Source organism: Vigna angularis, chromosome 1, assembly GCF_016808095.1.
Source record: "Vigna angularis cultivar LongXiaoDou No.4 chromosome 1, ASM1680809v1, whole genome shotgun sequence".
Taxonomy (NCBI): domain Eukaryota; kingdom Viridiplantae; phylum Streptophyta; class Magnoliopsida; order Fabales; family Fabaceae; genus Vigna; species Vigna angularis.
The window spans coordinates 32,976,044-32,997,886 of NC_068970.1; the positions used below are offsets into that span (position 1 = coordinate 32,976,044).

At 34.1% G+C, this 21,843-nt stretch overlaps 1 protein-coding gene across 3 annotated transcripts; it reads right to left on the reverse strand.

Moving 5' to 3' along the window:
• Window positions 1-675: 675 nt before the first annotated feature.
• On the reverse strand, window positions 676-10,121 carry LOC108320530 (CRS2-associated factor 2, chloroplastic). 3 transcript variants are annotated; one of them, XM_052878526.1, is made up of 5 exons: window positions 9,343-10,121; window positions 5,646-5,871; window positions 3,787-3,914; window positions 2,104-2,248; window positions 676-1,149 (listed from the first exon to the last, which is right to left on the reverse strand). In XM_052878526.1, the coding sequence occupies exons 1-5, from the start codon at window positions 10,072-10,074 to the stop codon at window positions 731-733; spliced, it is 1,650 nt and encodes a 549-aa protein (XP_052734486.1). In that variant the 5' UTR covers window positions 10,075-10,121; the 3' UTR covers window positions 676-730. The 3 variants fall into 3 exon arrangements, with proteins under 3 accessions (XP_052734486.1, XP_052734483.1, XP_017407475.1); XM_052878523.1 differs by having other exon boundaries at window positions 9,295-10,121; XM_017551986.2 differs by having other exon boundaries at window positions 9,277-10,120.
• Between the last annotated feature and the right edge of the window lie 11,722 nt (window positions 10,122-21,843).

Genomic DNA, 21,843 nt, shown 5'->3' on the forward strand with positions numbered 1-21,843 from the left:
CAATTTCTTATCTAAATTTTAATTGCCTACGAAAGAATTCATATACATGTACAAAATCAAATTACATTTTTCTTACCAAAATGAAAAACCCATTTCATTAGCTAAGAGGTTACTCAAATATTTAACATAATAAAAGTTTAAATAATTCATAAAAGTTCATTTATACTCTCACATTTAACATTTGAAATGAGCAGATATACTATTTTACAACGTTTTAATGCGCTCTCGTGTGGGTTTTCTTTTATAAGAAAAAGCGTTTTACTTTTTTAACGTGTATTCTTGAAGTAGCGACAAAATGAAAATGTAAAATATATTAAAAAAGAACCGTTTAATTAACAGAATTTTAGAAGTGATTTGATTTAGATGAATTAAACCACAATATATCGTTTTAATAAATTTAATCAAAACGAACTACTCTGAATTAATATTTAATCACTTAAATTATCTAAATCATTCAAATTATAATCAATAAATGTGTCATTTTAAAAAATATATTCAATTTCATAAATTATAGTAAAACTTAAAAATATTATTTAGGAACAATTCAGTTTTTTAAAACAAAATCTAAATAACATTTTTTTCATGCAAATGCCGTTTTTTTTAAACAAACCTAGTTATTTAGGTATGAGATAACTAATTTCCTTTTTTACTCAATTTAATATTTTAAGCCTGCTATTTTTCTCAATTCAAATGCTCTTGAAATTACCATTTTTAATGTCGAATTAAGTATTTACTCAAATGGTCTTTGTTTTAGGTTTTTGACAATCATATCAATGCCTAATGATCCGGGTTGAGCTGATGTGTCCACTACATCGTCTTCATCATCATGGTAATCATCATAATCTTCTTCATCCTCCTCTTCAGCAGGAAAGTCGTCACTAGAATAACTATTTCCAAAGTTTGCAGTTGAAGCTTCTGGGTCATTTTCTTTAACTGACATGCTAAAGGCTGGATGGGAGTGCTCCAACGCCTGTGAAGCAATCTCAAATTCCTCTACCCTCTCCAACAAACAATCAGGACCAAGATCATATTCATCCAGCAGCAAAGCTTTGCTAGATTCAATTGCATGCTTCCACAGAGATAACATTTTTGGGCTTGTGTTCACCACATTGTTGTCGCCATGATTAGTTTGGTTGTCATCAGTCTCACCTGATGTCAAAAACATTACCACCTCGTTCAGCATATGTTCGACTGATATTTTACCAATATCAAACAAAGAGACAAAAATATTATATATAATTCATATGTGACACAAGATAGAAATTAACAATTCTTGAAGGCTGATTATAACAGACAGCAGTTGAATAATCAACGAGCGGCAAGGAAAAGACCACCGAATATAGTATGTTTATCATCAATGCTTCTTAGGAAAATGGTTATTGGGGTCATCACATTTGTAACTTAGAGGATAAAGAGAGAGAAAGCTTAATCTCAATGCAATGAAAAATCATCCGGGTAAAATGAGTTACCTTCTCATAAAATAACTTAAGGTAATTACAAAAGGAATTTCAAAGAACTTCAATATATCAGATGCATCTCCACGTGTTTGTCTCGTTTGAAAACCATAAACCAACTGTAAAACTTCTTTCCTTAATTTCCTCACACTATCCCTATATAAAGGTGCCCAAGCAATTGTACAAGCATCCCTATAACATAAAATCTACTAAACTAGAGGTTAATTACACTATACCCCAAAACAAGCAATTAGCACACAAAATTCATGAAACCTCGAAACAATGCCTTTCTAATGTGATTCTGTTAATAGTGATTCCTGAAATTTGCATAATAAACTCCACTGAAATACATAGAGAGAGCTTTGAGTGCTTGTTGGAATATTATCAGCCGGGGAATTGCATTAAATGCATGTTTTAAGAACAACCCATTTCTTTCCAAGAGCCAGGATTGCTTACAATAACCCTACGTTTTATGTATCTATTTTAGGATTATATTGGAAACTCCCCCTTTTTTTAACGTTCCTTACACTTCCCATTATAATTATACACAAACATGTCTGCATACGGTTATTGATTTCACAAGAGTTAAATTGGGACAAGACATTCACAAACATAATGGTTCAACCGAATTTACTTCCGGTACACGTACCTGAATTTTCTGAATTCCCTGTAAAACCAGCTTTTGAAGGTGTAAAAACTGGAACAGGTTGCTGGTACCTTGATTTCCAATCTTTGCCCCTCCACATCAATATATGTTCATCATCAAAAGACAACAGCACACAAGGTACCAAATCCTGCCAACACAAGACTATCAAAACGCATGCAGCACAGGATTCTATTTCAAATTATTGTGACAACACCTAAACTGAACATGACCTTGTATTATTATGAACGAATATATCAAAGACTTTAAAGAAAGTCCAATGCATAATTTGTTGTGTAATAAATTGTTACAAGTCCCTCATTATGCCCAGAGCTGATACTGAAGGATGGGTTGGAACCCCAATTGAAAAAAATATACTGTCTCGCTTGCAGTATGTGATGCAAATAAATGATTCCACAGCTGCTGCTCTCGAGGAGATTTGGAACATTTAAGTCATGAACAAAAGAAATTATGATACTACTTTCAACCCAAAATTTTAAGATGATACGTCTATGGATTTTTTCTTTTTAAATGTTGTTTTTCTTGCCTACTTTTACCCAATGTGGACTCCAACTCTCACTCTCAGCATTTATGACTTCCTTCAACACTTTGAATTCATTTTATTAACTTGATACTATAGTATCTGGGAAATATACTTCATTATCAAATTTTCTGGAAACTATCCAGAACACACAAATACAAAGACAACATTTAACTCTCACACTCAACAACAATACACTCTTAACTCACAAAATAACATGCAGCAGCACCTTCCCTCTCTCTTTTTGTTTCTCACGGTGGTGCACACAATCATCACAACTCACAATAACTCAACACAATAAATAACATACTCAGTTTCTCTCTCTGGTGCTTCACGTACACACACCACACTCCCTTTTTCTCTCTTTGGTGCACGGTGCTCTCACACATAAGTGTGTCACACATTTTCTCTTGCCATAAGCTGCCCATTTATAATTAAGGGCATAAACTTCCAAACATTAGTGGTGAGTGCTTGGTTTAGTGGTGCACTTATTTTCACTTACAAACAAAGTACTTTGTGGCTACTTTCGCTGGTGTGCTCTCCCACATATTCTTTGTTGATAAACTAGCAATTTTATGGAAATCCAGAATATTATAATCTCTCAAACTCACAATAGTAAGAGCACACTCAAAGTAACTCACAAAACACAGCAGTCCCCCTCTTTGGTTTCTTACGGTAGTGAAGCTCTCTTTCTCACACAAATAGCACAACCAATTTTCTCTCTTCTCTTGGTGTACGACACACACGGACACCCACTCTTTTTTCTTCTTCTCGGTGGTGTGTCTGCTTTCATTCACAGCTTCTTATTTTATAACATAGCAAAACATAAAAGTCCAAAAGAAAATATAGTGGCAGACGGTGGGCACAAGGGTAGTGGAAATAATGGGGTTATTAGAGAAACCATTTACTGAATGGAAGACCCATGGAGCTCAACTTTCCAATTCTTAATCTTTCTTTTAATTATGCTGCAAAACGTGGGCTGCTAATCGTGGAGTCCATTTGAGTTTACCAAACAGATACCCAGAAAAGATATCAAAATTGTTTCTTATGAGCATAGCTAGTAAGGAACAAAAAGAACAAAGCAAGCCACCACAGCAAACAGGGAGCAAAAGGAACATGTTGATATACAAAGCCTATCATGTTGATACCTTGAGTTTGGCACCAATTTTCTTGTAATCACTAGGATCCAATCCCTTGCAGTTAACTTTCACCAAAATACTTCCTTCAAAAGCATCTCTGACATCCTTTACAAGGGATGTATATACTCCATTTTTGGCTGTAACATTATAGAAGTAAATTAGAAGTACAAATTTAGAAATAAAAGCCATAACTCATGTCTTAAATTAATGTTTAATAACCTAAAATCAAGAATGTAATAGCAATAAAAATTCAAAATTGGAGAAGGTTGTGGAAATACAGATCAGAAAAAAAAATTCAAACATAATGACAGCTTATCCATTTTACTTTAGTAGATTTTAATTGTCTTTCCTTCACTATGAGATTTTGTACTAGTTCTATCTTCAACATCTTACATACTCTCACGAGACAACATACCCATTGTCTTTAAAATGCTGCTGAAGCAATCAATATGTTTGCATAAGAAATGAAAATTTAATGGATTTGAATTTGAACAAGTTTCTATCATTTTTTTATAGTCACAAAAATCCAAGATTTGAGGACCCGGATTAAGTGTTGCATCTACCTATTTAATTTCTACTTCTATCATCTCTGCCACTAGGTCATTCTCTGTTCTGTCACTTATCCACATCCACTTTTGTTTCTTGTTTTTCGAACAACCTTCCATTTTTGGTTGTTTCTTGCTGTTCTAACATCCAACTCAATGAGGCACCACTTCCGTTGAAACTAGGACCGTCTTCAACCAAGAACAACTTCGTCATTGGCAAACTATGAACACCCTTTTTCCACATTTTCCCTCTTCTTGTTCAATTGTGATGAAGTAAAGCCCTAACCACATTTGTGCTTTCGCATGTTCCTTCTTCAAGACCAATTCCATAATTCTTCAATTCCAGCAATACTCTTCAATTCCATAATTCTTAATCTTTGAAATTCTGGAAGCTAATGAAAGAAGCTGCAGGCTTGATCTGTGGTAATTTCTTCAAGAGATCAAATTTTCCATTTATTCGCCAATGAGATCCAAAAGGTTGGACAAATTGTTAAAGAGCCACCAAAGATTGATAGATATAAACAAAGAAAAAGAAAAAAATTGCAGAACAGAGAAGAGGAAACACAGTTATCTTCCAAGTGTTTCCCCCACATATGCTCAAGTACTCTGGGTAATCTTTTAATCTTCGTTCTCCATATTTACTTTACTGGTTCCCTTAACTAAGCAGTTGCACTAACCCTAATTACGTTCCCTTCTTTTTAGTCCTAATACATAGTGTAGTGATACTCCAGTATTACTGATAAATACCCTTTATTAGTTTGTTACGTGTGTCTTAGGGAGTCAGTTAGGGTAGTTGGATGGGCTTGAGATAGTAGAAGAAATATCACATGTTACCTATAAATAAAGAGGGCCTATAAATAAAGAGGGAAGGTTGATAGAGAAGTCATCTTATGATTTTGAAAAAAGAATGGGGACTGGAGAGAACCCTGAACTCTTGAATATCTAGGTAAATCCTTCATTTGTTTTATCTTTTAATCCTAACCAAAGGCTGCTACCACATTGGCACAACAATAAGGATCTGGGTTCCAAAAAATTATTCGTTACTTTGGATTCTGAAGCACTTCTATCAATTATTAATCCTAATGAACTCTGAAATTGCAGAACTCAGACAAAAATTAATGGCACCAATTTATTTCCATGACCTTTAAAACATATATCAAAATAAAGACTTCAAGTTTAGACAAAGTCTTGCCTCAACTTCTGTGACTTCAGTTGCTCCAGGCAAGAAAAATAAAGACAAAAGGGTACACTAAAATGTCAAATTTGTTCATGCTATGTGTTCATGCATGAGAAAGACAGAAATGAAACCCATTAGATGGTTACCTAATTTACAAATTGGTAAAAGACTTTTTCCCTTCATCCGTAATTCATCAGCTTCAGCTTTTGTTAATCCTTCTGGAGCATCTTCTATAAGTTTTGGGTAAACAGGAGCAGCTGGCTTCCAGAGCATCACTGGATACTGTGGACGAGTTCTATAGTTGTAATTTCTGCCACGGAAAAGGTACACTACACCACCAGCTCGATGAATTATTTCCCCCCCTGTTTTCTCCTGTCATGGCATACAAAGTTTAACTAAAAATAGACAAGGCATTGATGAAATTATTGTCAATATACCAATGAACAGAAGACTTTATTGAAGACAAGAAAATGCCTCAACTATGAAACAGAACCTGTCAGAACAGTTCGACTGAATATTGCTACCTTATTAAAAAATAATAATGTGAAAGAGAAGAAAGGGTACAATACAACAACTATCAAAGCCAGTCACCCCTGTAAATGTAATCTCCTACTCACTCAAATACAGCCAAATCATATGTATCTAAGAGCATATTTATTTTCCTTACGCAATGTCATGTCAATTACTCCAGTTGCAAAGTTTGTTATGTTTAAGTATAAGGAATCATTGTAAGCAATTGTGAATTGGAAATAGTCTAAAAGTTTTCTATCTTAGAGCATATTTGGATAACCTTATCCAAAAGTAGTTACAGGAAAAGAAAAGCGAAAGCTTGTGCATGTAGAAAAGAATTGTGACACACACAAAGTGAATAGATGCACTGAAACACACTCTGGTGATTTTTCATTGAACCATGGCATCCTTTAAATAGGTGCACATAAGGCCTTGGACCAAGTACAAAGAATAAAAACAAAAAATAATATATCAATTGCTTAATCTAAATAATACTACTTATTCTATCTCTATCTATATCAACAATAGAATAATATTGCACCCCATTCTAATAAAAGAAAATCAAAACTACCAATCTTTATCTTATCTCTATCATAATCAAACTAATATTACTAGCCCCAAACTTATAACTGAGAATCAAAAACACTGTGAAATATGCGGCAAAGATAAAAAAAGATTTAAAACATATCCCTAATTTAAGTTTATTCAACAAAACTCCCCCATAAACTTAAATTTTTCATCCTTCATCCTTGCACTCTAGTTTTCCATGTGCATTATCCCACATCGGACTTGTTTCTTCCAATCAGATTTTGATTCTTCATTTCTTCATGGCTAACTTATCCATTGCTTTGATCGACTTTCCAATTACCTTTGCCCACTTCATTTTCATTATGGTGGACCTCTTCTTGACCTTAACCCACTTGTCCTTGACATTTGTTGATTTGTTCTTTGCTTTGGCCATCTTCCTAATAACCTTGCTGCCACCACGGTCTCCTGTAGCTTCAACTCTTTTATGATTTTCTTCACGACTATCCCCACACTCATCATTCATCATTCTACCTCTAATATCACTGTTTCTGAAATTCAATTTGTCAAAGGCTACTTCCCTATGATGGTGGTTCTCCCTACTAACATTTGCAGGCTCATGTTTCATATTGTTGTGTGCCAACTCCCTCCATATTAGGTTCTCCATTCTGAGATTCTTCACTTTTTCTTGAAGCATCCAATTGAACTTCCCTAAACAAAGTATCTCCTCATATTTTTCTGAGTTTCTTCTCCATGGCTTCTTGTATCATTTTCACCAACATATTTGATTGCCTCACTTGTTGCTCCTCGAGCTCCAATACTTTATCATGCTTTATCCTTGCAATTTCCATGTCCAGGTTCGCCACTCTCATCATCATGACTTCAACCATCTCTACCAATCTCTACATCACATCAACCATTTCTACCAAGCTCTGAATCGTCATGGTTGTGTTGTCCTTGCACTTTGTTGAGCTACTAACATTCTTCAACAACTTTGTCGAGCTCTGCACGTCCTCTACATCTTTGTCGAGCTCTATAATTACTCGTCTGAGCTTCCTTCTTACTTTACTAGCCTTGTTGGGCTTTCCAACTACTCGTTGTTTGAGCTCTCCATCATAGCCTCTTCTTCTAAGCTTTCCACCAAGCTTTGCACTTCACTTTCCACCAAGTTGCTCTCCATTGAGCTTAGATTCAGTTCGACATCAACTAGCTCGACACAATCTAGATCTAGCTCAGCACAACTCGAACTAAGCTCGGCATCCTCTAGCTCATAGGTTCGCCTCTGAGCTCCTTGACATCAACAGAACTATTTCTTCGCCACTTCCTCTATAAGAAGATTCTTCTCCTTCTTCTCAGCCCTACAGAACTTCACAATGTGGTTGGCCATACTACAGTTCTAGCACTTCCCCGACCTACACTCATTTGCATAGTGGTTGTGCTTGCCACACTTAAAACACTCCACTCCTAATCGACCTCCTCAGTCTTCCCCTTGTCCTCGGCCATGCCAATTCTAATGTCCTTTGACTCCTCAATGGCCACAAACTATGTTTTCAAAAACATTTGTTAAGGATCTCAGAATTTTCTCAACCACCTAGCTGAATGGCATGGTTCTCCATTCCTACCGAGTTGGTTGACCACCTTCTCTACCCGAGTTATGTACTCGGTCACACATTCTCTGTCTTCCATCTTCAAAATTTCAAACTCCTCTCTGAGAGTTCTAAACACGGTTGTTCCCTCTGTATGCAATCTCCAGAATCTCCCATACTTCTTTTGAAGATGCAGCTTTTGCTATCTTCTCAAAGCTTGATTTGTCCACCTGTACAATAGGTACAAAATCGATTTCTCTTTCAGTCGTGTTTTTTTTAACGCAACAATCCAGGCCATCGTCTGTCCTTCACGGATCCTTGGTACCCACTCTCCACTACATCCAATATGTCTTAAGATCCAAGAAGGACCTTCATTTGCAAACTCCAATCATTATAATTGGCTTTCTTTGACAATTGTAGTAGGGACACATCATCCACGAGGTTTGTCACCTCACTCACTCTCCTTTTCCTCTCATTGTTTCACTCTCTGTCTTTTCTCACCACTCGACACTCAAAACAAAAAGCTTTGATACCACTTTGTCGAAAAGAACTGTGACACACACAAAGTAAATAGATGTGCTAAAACACACCTGAGTGATTTTTCATTTAACCATTGCATCCTTTAAGTAGGTGGAGACAGGCCTTGAGCCAAGTACAAAGAATAAAAACAAAAGATAATATATCAACTATTTAATCTAAATGATACTTCTTATTCTATATCTATCTATATCAACAATAGAATAATACACAATAGAATAATCCACACTCCGATCTAATAATAGAAAATCAAAACTAGCAATCTCTATCTTATTTCTATCATAATCAAACTAATATTACGGACCCCAAACTAATAATTGAGAATCAAAACCACATATACGGCAAAGATAAAATAAGATTTAAAACCTATCCCTAATTTAAGTTTATTCAACAGTGCCTAAATTAAAATAATAAAAAATAATCTTTTAAAGAAACAGGCCATAACGTGTTCTTATTACTTGTTCACAATCCATGTCAACATGCCTAGGAATAATCTGGTGCAAATGTTGGTATTTGGTATCAATATGCTCAAAGATTAATCTAAAATACATTCTGGTGTAAGAAATTTGCAATCACAACATACGAATCAATCCTAAAGAAAAGAAAAGGGATATTGTACCTCAATATGATGACATACATTATCCATATCAACAGTTGGAACACCTAAACAACGAATTTTACATACACGGCTACGCTTCCAATGTGAATGTACCAATTCCAGCATGTTATGCGTTAATCCGTCCCTTCCAAGATTCACCTGCCGATTATCTGACATCATCGGCTTAACAAGCATTTGTATCTCCCACCTCTTTAGAGGCTCCCCGAGAATCTCTTCCCTCGTCTTACCCTCCTTCGGAAACTGCCCCATGGGAAACGGCCCCGGCATTTCCACGTGCTTCACGCCCTTCGTGCTAAGCGGTGGAGGATTGAACGAGTCGAACAACGGAATCTTCTTCTTTTTGCTCTTCAGCGGCGCCTTCCCCGTCCACGGTCGCGGCATCGTGGGCGGCGCGAACGGCAGAAACGCCGGCTCCCGAATCGCGATCGGCTTTGTCTTCGGCGTCTCCGAGTAGCTAAACTGGAACTCGAACGGTGCACCGGGGAGCAGGTACGACACGCCGGACTCACCAATAATGACGGACCGGTCCCCGTCGTCGGAGACGACTACGCCATCGTGTGGCACGGGCTTGTGATACTTGGAGTGGCGGTGGTATTTGAGGCCGGGATTCGGGGTCGGGGGTTGAGGAGGACGGTTTTGGGATTTGCGGGGTGGGGGATACTTGGGGACGGGTATTGGCGGTGGTGGAGTGGCAGAGACTGCAGGAGTGCGGTCGGCGGGTGGTGGCGGCGTTGATGGTAAGGAAGAGAAGAGGTTTGTCCCGACGGGAAGAGAGGAGGATAATGCAACTACGACCATTGAAAGTGTGTTATTCTAACTTCATTGCTTTCTTAAAATATCTTATATCTTAGTGAAGTGCTGCACCTCTCGCTTTTTATTGCACCTCTCAAAACATCTTTTTGTCCTTTGAATGAAAACGAAAAATAAAACACAAAAATATAAATAAAAAAAAAACATAATTAATAAATAATCCTTTCTTTTTTATCGTATTTATTTTATTTTATTTCATTTAATTTATTTTGATTCGATAGATTTTATTTGGTTTGATTTTTATTATATTTTTATTTTATTTTATTCCTTTTGAATTTATTTTGATTTAATTTGTTTTATGTGATTAGATTTTATTTTATGGATTTTATTTTTATTTTGTTTGAGTTGTTTTGATTTTATGTTATTCTATTGTGTTTTATTTTATTTTATTTTATTTTGTATGATTTTATTTTATTTTGTTTGATTTTACTTATTATGTTTTATTTGATTTCATTATTTTGTTTTATTTGATTTCAGTTTTTTTATGGTTTCTTTCTGCATTTTGCATTTCAGTTCATTATTTTTATATTTTAATAATTATTAAAACATAATTTATATTATAATAATAGTTATACTAAAAATATAAAAATAGAATAATTAAGATAAAATAATAATAAAATATTATTTAATATATTTAAATATATTAAATTATATTAAAATACTAAATTAAATTAAATAATTATTAAAATTTAAATAAAAATAAAATTTTAAAAACAATCAAATATCAAATAAATTATATTAAATAAAATATTTAAATGCATTTAAATTATATTAAAATATTGAATTAAATTAAATAATTATTAAAATTAAAATAAAAAATAAAATTTTAAAAACAATTATTCATCGGATATGGATATATGTAAGATAACTTATAAGATGTCTATATCCGATTAATCCATTAACAAATTTTTCAAAATTTGGTTTTTGTTTAAATTTTAATAATTATTAATTTTAATTTTAATTTACTTTAATATATTTAATTTAATTTTAAATATTATTTTTATTTTCATTATTATTATTCTTATTTTAATTCTTGTTATTTTAATTTTTTTAATAAAATTATTATAAAAATATAAATCATATTTTAATAATTATTAAAATATAAATATAATAAATAATATTATAATTTTTATTTAAATTCAATATTTATTAAATTTTAAATAAAAATCAAAAGTGTTACCATATTTTACGGATTTTAAACAAGTTTTTAAATTTTGGTTTTTATTTAAAATTTAATAGTTATTTAATTTATTTTAATATAATTTAATATATTTCAATATATTAAATCAAATTTATTATTATTATTATTATTATTTATTTTTATCATTATTAATATTATTTTTATTATTTTATTTTTATGTTTTTAATATAACTATTATTATAATATAAATCATATTTTAATAATTATTAAAAAATTAAATTAAATTAATAAAATATTTAAATTTTAAATTAAATTAAATTATTATTAAGGTAGTGAAAAGTGATTTTAATAAGAGAGAAGAAAATGAAAAAATATTTATTAAAATTAAAAATGAAAGTTTTAGAAAAAGTTGGAGGTGCAGGATGAAATGTTAAAAGATTAAAAATGTAACTTTTAGAAGTGCAGGATGAGATGTTGTAAGTGTAGGATGAAACATTCAAACTAAAAATGGGGGCCATTTCGTTTTTGACACCTGGGAATTCATAAAAAAGATATAAAATAATAAAAAAATTAAAATTAAAATAAAAAAGAATTGTTTTAGAACTTCATCTTTCATCTTTGTTTGTAAATAAATAAATAAATAGAATTTTGATTTGTTAGTTTAATTGTTGTGTGAATATTGTTTTTTTTAATAAAATAATAAATAAAAATTATAAAACCACAAAAATATTTGTTAAACTTTTATTGTTGTCTTTCTTTTTAAAATATGGTTTTTCTTAAATATAAAAATCTAAAATCTCAAAAAGAAAGTATGGAATGGCAATGTTAGGGGTAGATTTTACTGGATTTACTCTTGCACACACCGAAACATCTCATCTCCATCAAATACTAATGTCAACCCTTTAAAACACTCAAATCCTAGTCCCTTAGGTGAGAAAGGCTAGGTTTTTTAGCTAAGCGTCAATCCCTTGATCACTCAACAAGAAAACTCGCATTAGGACCTAGGGTTTAAGACAACTAATGGGTTAAGCTACATTCTTAGACACTAGCTCCCACTAGATTTCTTGTTTCAAGTCTAGGGTTCACTGGATTCTTTCCAAAACTTAGAAAATCACAAATTAAGCTATCCATGTCCCTATTTCAAGCAAGCATTAAGAATGAAAACAAGAAATTAGCATATAATGGAAGATGCATTTATATACAAAAGGAGGTACAAAAGGAGTTCAAGTACAGATTGCAGGACGTATTGATGGAAAAGAAATTGCACGTGTCGAATGGATTAGAGAAGGTAGGGTTCCTCTACAAACCATTCGAGCTAAAATTGAATATTGTTGTTATACAGTTCGAACTATTTATGGAGTTTTAGGGATAAAAGTTTGGATATTTTCTAAATAAAGAAAAAGATGTTCTTCTTTCTATTAAATAATTCAATATCCTATTTTGATTTTATAGAAAACAAAAAAGAAAAAATTACTCGATTTTAATCAAATCGTTTACAAAATACAAGAGAGTTCAATTGCTACAAAATCTCATAACAAGATTATTTGACTTTCCATTTCCATGGAGGGCATAAAAGTTTACAAAAATGGATGATGAAAGAAGAAGGAGACCCAAGGAGGGAGAACAGGATGCTCCCACATGCGCTAAGCAACTTCCATGAGATCCAGAAGTGAAATCGCGCCTCCACGTCGCGTTCCTGAGCTTCAGTTGTGTTCTCATATCCATAACTCACTTTTTCTTCCACTCTCGCAACTTTAAAACCCTCTCCAAAAAGTGCACTCTCGTTGGGCCACAAAATCCTCTCAATGTGCTAGAGGTGCTCTGCTGGTAGGGCTAGCGGTGTTTGTGGCTCGAACAGCAACTTCTGGCAACAACTCTCTATTATTTTCCCATCTTCCAATTTTCTAAAAAATAAAACCAAAAATAGATAATTAAATCTGTCTGTGAAGACTATACACAAATCTCACATCTTTTCATGGAATTCAACACAAAACACATTATATAAGACAAATAAGGAATTCTAATAAGTGTGAATATATAATAGTTAATTATCACGGTTATCATTGGTTCCTCCTAACAATTGAACTTTCAAAGAATATATATAAAGGGAAGTTCTTCCATGGATAATCAACTAATCAAAACATAAATGATCACATAAATTTTCGTGTGTAAAAAAAGTAAAAAAAAATCAAATGTTAAGGAAAACCAATGTGTTTAGAGGACCAATTTATAAAGCTTAAATTTATAAATTTTTCATTCAATGAAGTTAAGACTTTAAAAAGGATGAATGTTTATTTGTAATATTGCCTCAACGAATGTCACTTTGGAGGTAATAGACTCACCCAACGGACCATGAAACTTGCTCAGCGAGCTGGCGCCCAACGTCATTCATTCTACACTCATCATAAGTGTCTTATCCAAAGCTTCACGAGGAGCTTGCTTTCCATGTGCTTCTAGCATTAAACACAACACGTGTGTTTTTACGTGGCCTTTGATCCACCATTTGTACCTAATCATAAGGAATGTATCTAAGCATTATGGGGAGGCTTGGATCGTTCTATAAATCAACCTCTCCCACACTATTGTAAATGAATTTTGAGTTTTGGTAACGATATGTTGTGGAAATTACTCCAGCAATCATTCTTCTCATTGTCACCAGCTACAGAGAGAACTCAACCTCTTCTAGCCACCCTTCCTTGGTTAAGAATCCTAGCTAAGCTTCTAGACTCTTCACCACACATTAAACACATTCACCGAACCACCTCTTTGCACCTCCTTCATGATTTTGTTTCATCCCTGCATCCATCTTCGTTCTGATACCATTAATCATGTTGCATCTCTGGATCTAGATTTGTGGATCTTTTTCCTTGTATCATTGCACCAAAACACTACCTACATAGCCTTTATCCATTTCCATAGAATTCCATTGAACACCGCTTCATCCCCATCTGTCTTCTATTTGAATCATCTAGTTAGCATTTATTTTCCGCTGCATAAATCTAATTTCGCTCTAGTTCAACTGACAGATTGGATTGAGACTTCCAAGCACTCCTAGAGCGAGTAATCAAGGTTTGTCTGGTGAGTCTAGTACCTCCAAAGTGAGGTTTTGCCTCCCTTCTTCCTCTTTAGATGCTTCTTTAAGCCTTTCTTGGAACTCTTTTCCCTGTAAGTGATGGACCTTTGAGTGTGTTTTAGGCTTGGACCCAAGTCATCAAATGTTGTATACTTGGTACTTAATCTTACGTAGAGATTAAAAAATTGCTTAGAGAGACTTACTTTTATAAGTCATAAATAAGAAAGAATAATATTTATAATAATTTTTTATTTGTATAACCCTTTGTATGTTTTAAAAGAGAGCTAAACGTAACCCAAACATGGGTGAACTAATATAAAAGTGTAGTTTTTACTATCTTTTCTATTCCTTGAGTTATTTCTCTCTTATTGCCTTAAAGCTTTATAAATGTTTTTATGAACTTATTTCAAAAATCATTAGACGACTTTATTAATGTCCAATGTCCAATTGGATTTACGTATAAAAATTTTCCAAAACCTTTTTAAGTTCTAGTTAAACTTTTCTTTCGAGAACTAACACTTTTTTCCATAATTGTCATTCATGATAATGGTGGAGAGAATTTTTTGAAAGCTAATGTGGAACTTAATGTTGACATTGAAATCAATCAATATCATTTTTGTTTTGTCTTTTTAATTTTGTACAATCTTAATTTTAGTCTATAAGAGGTTTAAGAATACTCTTAATTTAAAATTTTTAAAATAATCGTATTTTTTACTATTTGACATTGTTTTTTAAGTTATTCTCATATATTTTAATATTATACATTCGCTTAATTCTACACCCTTTTAAGTCTATATCCCACCTAAATCTATATTTGGAAAGAGAAAAATATTGGATCGATAATTTTGTGACACATCAGACTTGGAGACAACACAAGTGACATTCGATATTTTGCATCAATCCATTCAAACAATTTCTTCTCAAGTTTAGGAGACATGGCCTGAGCCGAAATGTTATTTTTTGAGTGCCTTGATAGACTCTTTAGGATCATTGCGAACCATATCTTTGTTTAGTTTCAAGTTTCGAATGACTTTCTCATCAACTCTGTATTATTGAACAATACTTCATATGGATTGAGGTTTGGATTGCTCCAACAAAGATATAATCTCAGTGCTAACAATCATTGAGATGTAGACCTTAGCTTTTGCATTTCGTACCTCCCTGATTACTATTTTTTGCAATGAAGCGAATTACTTTTTCAATAAATATAGTTTAATATATGACTCCTAATATTTCATAATTATATGACTCTAATAATTTATAAATTCACATCCCACTTAATCTACACCAAATTCTTCGTATAAAAATGTGGACTTAGGAAAATGTTATATCATACCATTTTCTTAGGTGTTAGCTTCTATAAATATATAACATTATTTCTTTGTAAATTATTTCTTTATAAGAGTGGGGACAATTTTGTTTTACCTTACAAAAATGTTGATTTTATACTTTGATTCTTAAAAAGTAAAAAAAAACAAAAGGTTAACATTTTTTTGAAAAGTGAATTTTTTCAACTATGTATGGAATATAATCGATATGTTCACTAGTAAAAAATTGCATTTTTAACTCGCACATTTTCTGGAACCGAAGCGTATCAAAACACGGTGGTAGGCTCGTAATTTTTGAAACACTATATGTCTCGGTTGCTTAACAACCGGTGTCTAAAGCGAATACGGCCTCGGTTGCCAGAATGAAGTGAGGCATAAACCAAAGATACTGCCTCGGTTGGCAGATAGACCGAGGCATATAAGCCTTTCTAGCTTGGATTGTGGGACCTTAAAAGCCAGGAAAACCTAGCCTCATGGCAGAGGAAACTTTTCCCCGAAAACCTAGCACCTCTCCTCTTCTCCTTTCTCTCGACGATGTGCGATGGCGATGATAGCGCGGACGGGGCGGCGAGAGAGCAACGACAATGCTGCGATGGCAAAAACTCTTTTCTCATAGAGTGGCGAGGACGTGGCTGCGGCGTGGTGGCGATTATGCGCTGGATCTGCGTTTCTCTTCATTGGGTTTTTGGTTTTGTTTCTCTACATGTGGATGACGAAATGGATTTGGGGGTTCTGCTTCTTAGTTTGCTCTACGACTTCTAATTGCTCGCTGGGGAAGAAGAGACCGAAAGAAAGGGAGCATCTTGATGGCAACAGTGGAGTGGTTGAAGCGTCCCCGGTAAACATTGCTCCAATCTCCGCCGGACTTCAACCTCAACCGCTTGGAGAAGTTTTCGGTGGCCAACCAGATCTCCTCCGCCGCAGAAGGTGCAGCGCGTGTCGGCACATCACTCTTCCTCCCTCTGCAAATTCCAACCACTGTGACCTCCATGCATTCATGGCTTCTCTCCTTCCTTCAATCCCCAACCCTCCCCTCTACCTTCCCCATTCCAAACCCCAAAACCTCACAAACCTCACGGCGAAACAATTCTCTCACAACCACTTCTCTTTGCTCTACGAAGATGGCCGAATTCGCGAAGCCGAAGATTCCCTCTCCGAAATGCAATGGCGGAACCTCCAGGTTGGCCCCGACGTTTATGGAACGCTCCTTAAGGGTTGCGTCTACGAAGCCAGAACGTCTTCTCCTGGGCCGCCATTATCGGGTTGCACACGCGAACGGGCCATTGCGAAGAAGCACTTTTGGGTTACATTGAAATGCAAAACCATGGGTTCTTACCTGACAACTTCGTTGTGCCCAATATTATGAAGGCTTGCGGGTTTCTTCGGTGGGTCAGATTTGGTAAAGGGGTTCACGCGTTCGTCGTGAAGACAACAGGGTTAAGTGAATGTGTTTATGTTGCGACTAGTCTTGTGGACATGTATGGGAAGTGTGGGGCTTTGGAGGATGCGGAGAGGGTGTATGATGGAATGCCTGAGAGAAACAATCATAGGTTTTGTCATAGGTTTTGTTTTTTTCCAGCACAATCATAGGTTCTGTTTATAAACATTCATATCTTCTTTCCTTCTTTTTTTCCAACACAATCATAGGTTCTGTTTATATATACTTTATTTGTTAAGTTTGTGGCTTCATACTTTCCATTGAATAGTGAGAACTCAACAGCAAGTTTGATATGTGGATGGTTTTCCTTTTCAATATGTTATCTTTATATTCAAGTTGCCAATGGTAAAGAGCTTCTTTCTTGCTATGTTTGATCAAGAATTCTAGACTTGGTTGAGATTAAAAAGAGAAGAAAAAGAGAAAGCAAAAACACATAGAAAAACATAACATAACGAGGAAACGATCTGGGTTGAGATTAAAGAAATTAAAATTAAAAACACTTTACTGCCTCGGTTGACTATAAACCGAGGCATAATCTGAATCATTTTGACTCGGTTCAGAACAGAAGCAAAAAGCTTATCCTTTTTACCTCGCCTGTATATGCCTCGATTGCATAACTACTGTCTATAAACAAAAATAACCGCTGTCGTTTTTCTTGACTGCACTAGTGGTTATGTCTTTCTATTTAATGGACAAGATGATTTACATTGAGTTGAAAATACATGACAATATTGTACTAGAAAAGAACAAGGTACTCTCGATTTGAAGAGAACTTTTGAACAAAGTTATCAAATTTGAACAAAATTAATTTAAAATACTATATTCAAGAAATAATTTTCAGACTTGCATAACTTGAAACTAGTTTCAAAGATACTTAGTTAGTCCAATATAGATATACTCCAAAAAAATATAAGATTCGAAAAACATATATCCAACAAAATTGAAACAAAACTATGTTCAAAGTTGAAAGGAAAGTTTGGTAAAGGGAAGAATGAATTTTGAACTAAAGAACGAAAATAGAAAAATTTGTAAGACAAAAAATAGTTATTACCACGTTTTCTACGTGAAAGTTATCATTACTAGAATGTGTGAAAACATTAAATATTATCAATTACCACACCTAAATTTGCTAGTTATCACTACCTGGTTATCCTAAACATAGAAGTAATCATTAGCTACTCATGAAAAAGAAGTTATATATTCTCTGAATATCACTAAAAGAAGCCGTTAGGAAACATTGATGCATTTCCAGTCTAGATCTTCATGTACTGTTTTCTATAAATAAAGCAAATTATTTATAGAAATTATGATCTACTTTGAATTACGAAATTTGTTATACTTTTCTCATCACATTAGTTTTTATGTACATCTACCCAATTGAAAATAAGAATATATTACTAATTAATTAAAAGAATTTTAAAAGTACTTCAACTTAACTTTGTTCCTAACAGAAAACTCTTATTTATTTATAAAATTAAGCGGTTAAAACAGGTAATCCGACTCGACCCAATCCGATCCACCACGGTTGGTCACCTAGTGAGCCAATCCAACCTGACTCATTTATTAGCGAGCAGAAAAAATTTGAACCCGACCCGACCCACCACGGGTTGGTGGGTTAAACGGGTTGGCTCATTGGCTCACTTAACTTTTTTTTCACCCTCTTTTTCTGAGATTTTTATAACATGTTACTTTGATCGATCAAATTGAAACAGTAATAATTGGACCAATTGATATAAAAGAAAATGAAACAAAAGAACTTTATTGTTATATATTCTAAGCTATCAAGTATAAAATTTTGTCAATTTAGTTTAATAAGACATACACAACTGTTTGACCAAGAAACTACATATAGCCATTAACAAAACTATATACTAGAGGGAAACTTTTGGATAGACAACCGTACAACGCAACACTAAAACTCTACTGGGAAGTAAAGGTTGTGCGTTTTGAATAATTAATTTAATTAATTTGATTTCAATAAAAAAAATAGGTGGGTTGGTGAGTCAACTCAGCTCACCACGGGTTCAATCCGGGTGAGCTGGGTTCTTAACGAGCCGGATCAAAATTGGCTCGCATCAAGCACTACATAAAATTTTATGTTAATTTATTATTTTCAAACTAAAATCTAAGCTTTTAATTAATTACAAGAATTTTCAATCAATACTCGTGTATTGAAGATACTCATAGTACCGAAATTTTCTCTGTTTTCTGAAAATCTAATATTAGGAATTCATGATTTAATTTTTGGAAGATAATATTGCCAAAAATAATTTTGGTTTAATGTCTCAATAGATCCCTATTTTCGTTCAGAATCTCAAATAAGACCCTTTCTTTTTTGGTGTCTCAATTGGGTCATTGTTTTTGTAGAATTGAATCAATTACAGGCTTACTGTTAAATTGGGAAAACGGCCGTTTAATATTAAATTACGTGGAATAGACAATATATTGTTTAATTAGATGTGGCATTATAAACGTGTTTGAATTGTATTTTGTATTAAAAAAGATTGCAAACAGGGGAAATCAGATTTAGACAGGGGAAATCAGATTTACTTAAAGGGCAAAGTGGAAAAAAAAAAGAAATTAAGTGCAACCCAGCAACTGAGAAATCAATTTGAAGCTCAAAAATGAAAATAGAAATCAAGATCCCAATTCAAACATTGCAATTTCAATTACACCAGAGAATCCCTAATTTCCCAATTTCAGCAAACCTTAATCTCCAAAATCAGATAACAAAAGGAACCCTAAATCGCAGAGTCAAGAATTTCCCAATCACAACTCGTCGTTGACGTTGTCGTCGCCGGATAAGGCAATCAGTCGCCCTCGCTGTTGTCGCCGGAGATCACTCTTGACGCATTGTCGTCGTCTTCTCTCACCACTGCGACGCCGTTCGCACATAGGCTCGGTCAGAACTGAACCCACGTCCACCATTGCGGGTTGATTCGAAGGAGGAAAGCTTCCGCGACCCCCACCGCCCAGAGAACGCCCACGCTTAGAGCATTGTGGGGACGCCATCGCTACCGCACCCTCACCGTGCCACGTGGAAGGGTTCGTGTCTTAGCCACCGATAAGCTCATCCCCTACCTACAAAACCCCTAGCAGAACCAAGAAGAAGAGAAGGAAGGAAGACGTCTACTCTTCCTACTCCGCGAGTTCGAACAAGGTCGAAAGGAGGAACAAGATCTAAAGCGAAACGCGCCACTGCTGAAAACGACAATCAGATCTTCTCCCCCACAAGGCTGCAACCATGGTACGAAGAATCGAGAAGAGGAAGAGAAAGAATTTTCTTGTGTGCATCGCCAGACTCCCACTGCAGGAGTTTTTGGTTCAAGAAAAGAAAGGTGCTACCTTAGCAACTTGCTCGCTGAAACAAAGAGAAAGGGAATGAAGTTTCCTAGAACCCTAAAACTCATCTATTATCTCAACTTTACCCTTACTTAAATTTTATTTTCCTAATGTGCACTCTATTTTTTAATTCAAAAATTAAAAAAATACACTTCACACACCTTTTCAATGCCATGTCAATTAAAATTATACCGTCAGCGTGTCACGTATCACCTTCCTTAACGCCGTCTGATCAATTTGACGGAAAAGCCCTATTTGATTAGATTTTATAAAAATAAAGACCTAATTGAGACACAAAAAAAGAAAGGGTCCTATTTGAGATTTTGGACAAAAATAGGAACATATTGAGACATTAAACCAATAATTTTTGTAGAGAATTCTTTTGTTATGATTTTTACAAAATTATTTTCATGGAGATAAAATTGAAACTTTTACGAACTAAGAAAAAAGGGAGTCCTACCGCGATGAACATATCGCATTAATTTTATCAAATGATTTAATATAATAAGTTGTCAAAGCTTTTACTAAAAATATGAATTTGTTTGTTAATTTGAATTAAACTTACATAAACATTTTAAAAAATATTTATAATAATCTAAATAAATTTGAATTATTTCCAAAAATCATAATTTTCTCGTACCAAAAATATGCTTAAATTAATTCCAATCCAAATTAAATAGAAAATATTCACACAAATGATTGAATCCCATCCACTTTAATTCGCATTTAAGAGTACCTACCACTTGTATAGTGTAAACTTTTGGTTATAGGATATGGTTTTGAGCCACCTATAAAAGTATATTCTGGCGACCAAATTCAAACACGCAGTTCCATTGCATTTCACATCTTTTACCTCTTTTATTTATTTTTCAATATATGATTTTTCCTGAATTGTAGTAGCAGGTGAGGTCAAGTAATCATATTCCTCACACTTTTTTCTTTTCTTTTGTTGTTTTTCACTCTGACGTTGATTTGAATCTATCGTTTCACTAACACGGGAGCAAGTGTTATTATTTCCACTTTTTTTCTTTTGTTTTTTTCCCTTTTTGTCGTGATTTGCATCTCTATTGTTTCACTCACACCGAAGCAAGTGGCATCTAGACGAGGACCACATGCCTCTTTCAAGATCGTAGGACCTTCAAATGTTGCCGCAACAAATGAGGCATTTACTTTCACTTTTAATCCGTTTTTCTTTTTCTGTCATCATTTTCAACTTATTACTGCATAATATATGTTAGTCTCAGTTCTAATACTGGTTTAATGAGTTCTTATATATAACAAGAGATTCTTCGTTAAATAGAAACATCATAAGATGTTTGGTTACTACTTCAATAATCGAATTTTGAGGTTGCAAGTTTAAGTGGTCGTTGGCATGTACACATATTTGTCGTAAATAGCACACATTCACTCTTTTAAGAAAAAGAAGAAAAAGAGA

What these genes read in the sequence shown, in the direction of transcription:
- LOC108320530 (XM_017551986.2), bottom strand. Translation starts at nt 10,074, where the DNA reads ATGGTCGTAGTTGCATTATCCTCCTCTCTTCCCGTCGGGACAAACCTC. An exon ending in AAATTGGTGCCAAACTCAAG is followed by an intron (nt 2,249 to 3,786) that starts GTATCAACATGA and finishes TTGTGTTGGCAG; the next exon opens with GATTTGGTACCTTGTGTGCT. An exon ending in AGGGAATTCAGAAAATTCAG is followed by an intron (nt 1,150 to 2,103) that starts GTACGTGTACCG and finishes TTTTGACATCAG; the next exon opens with GTGAGACTGATGACAACCAA.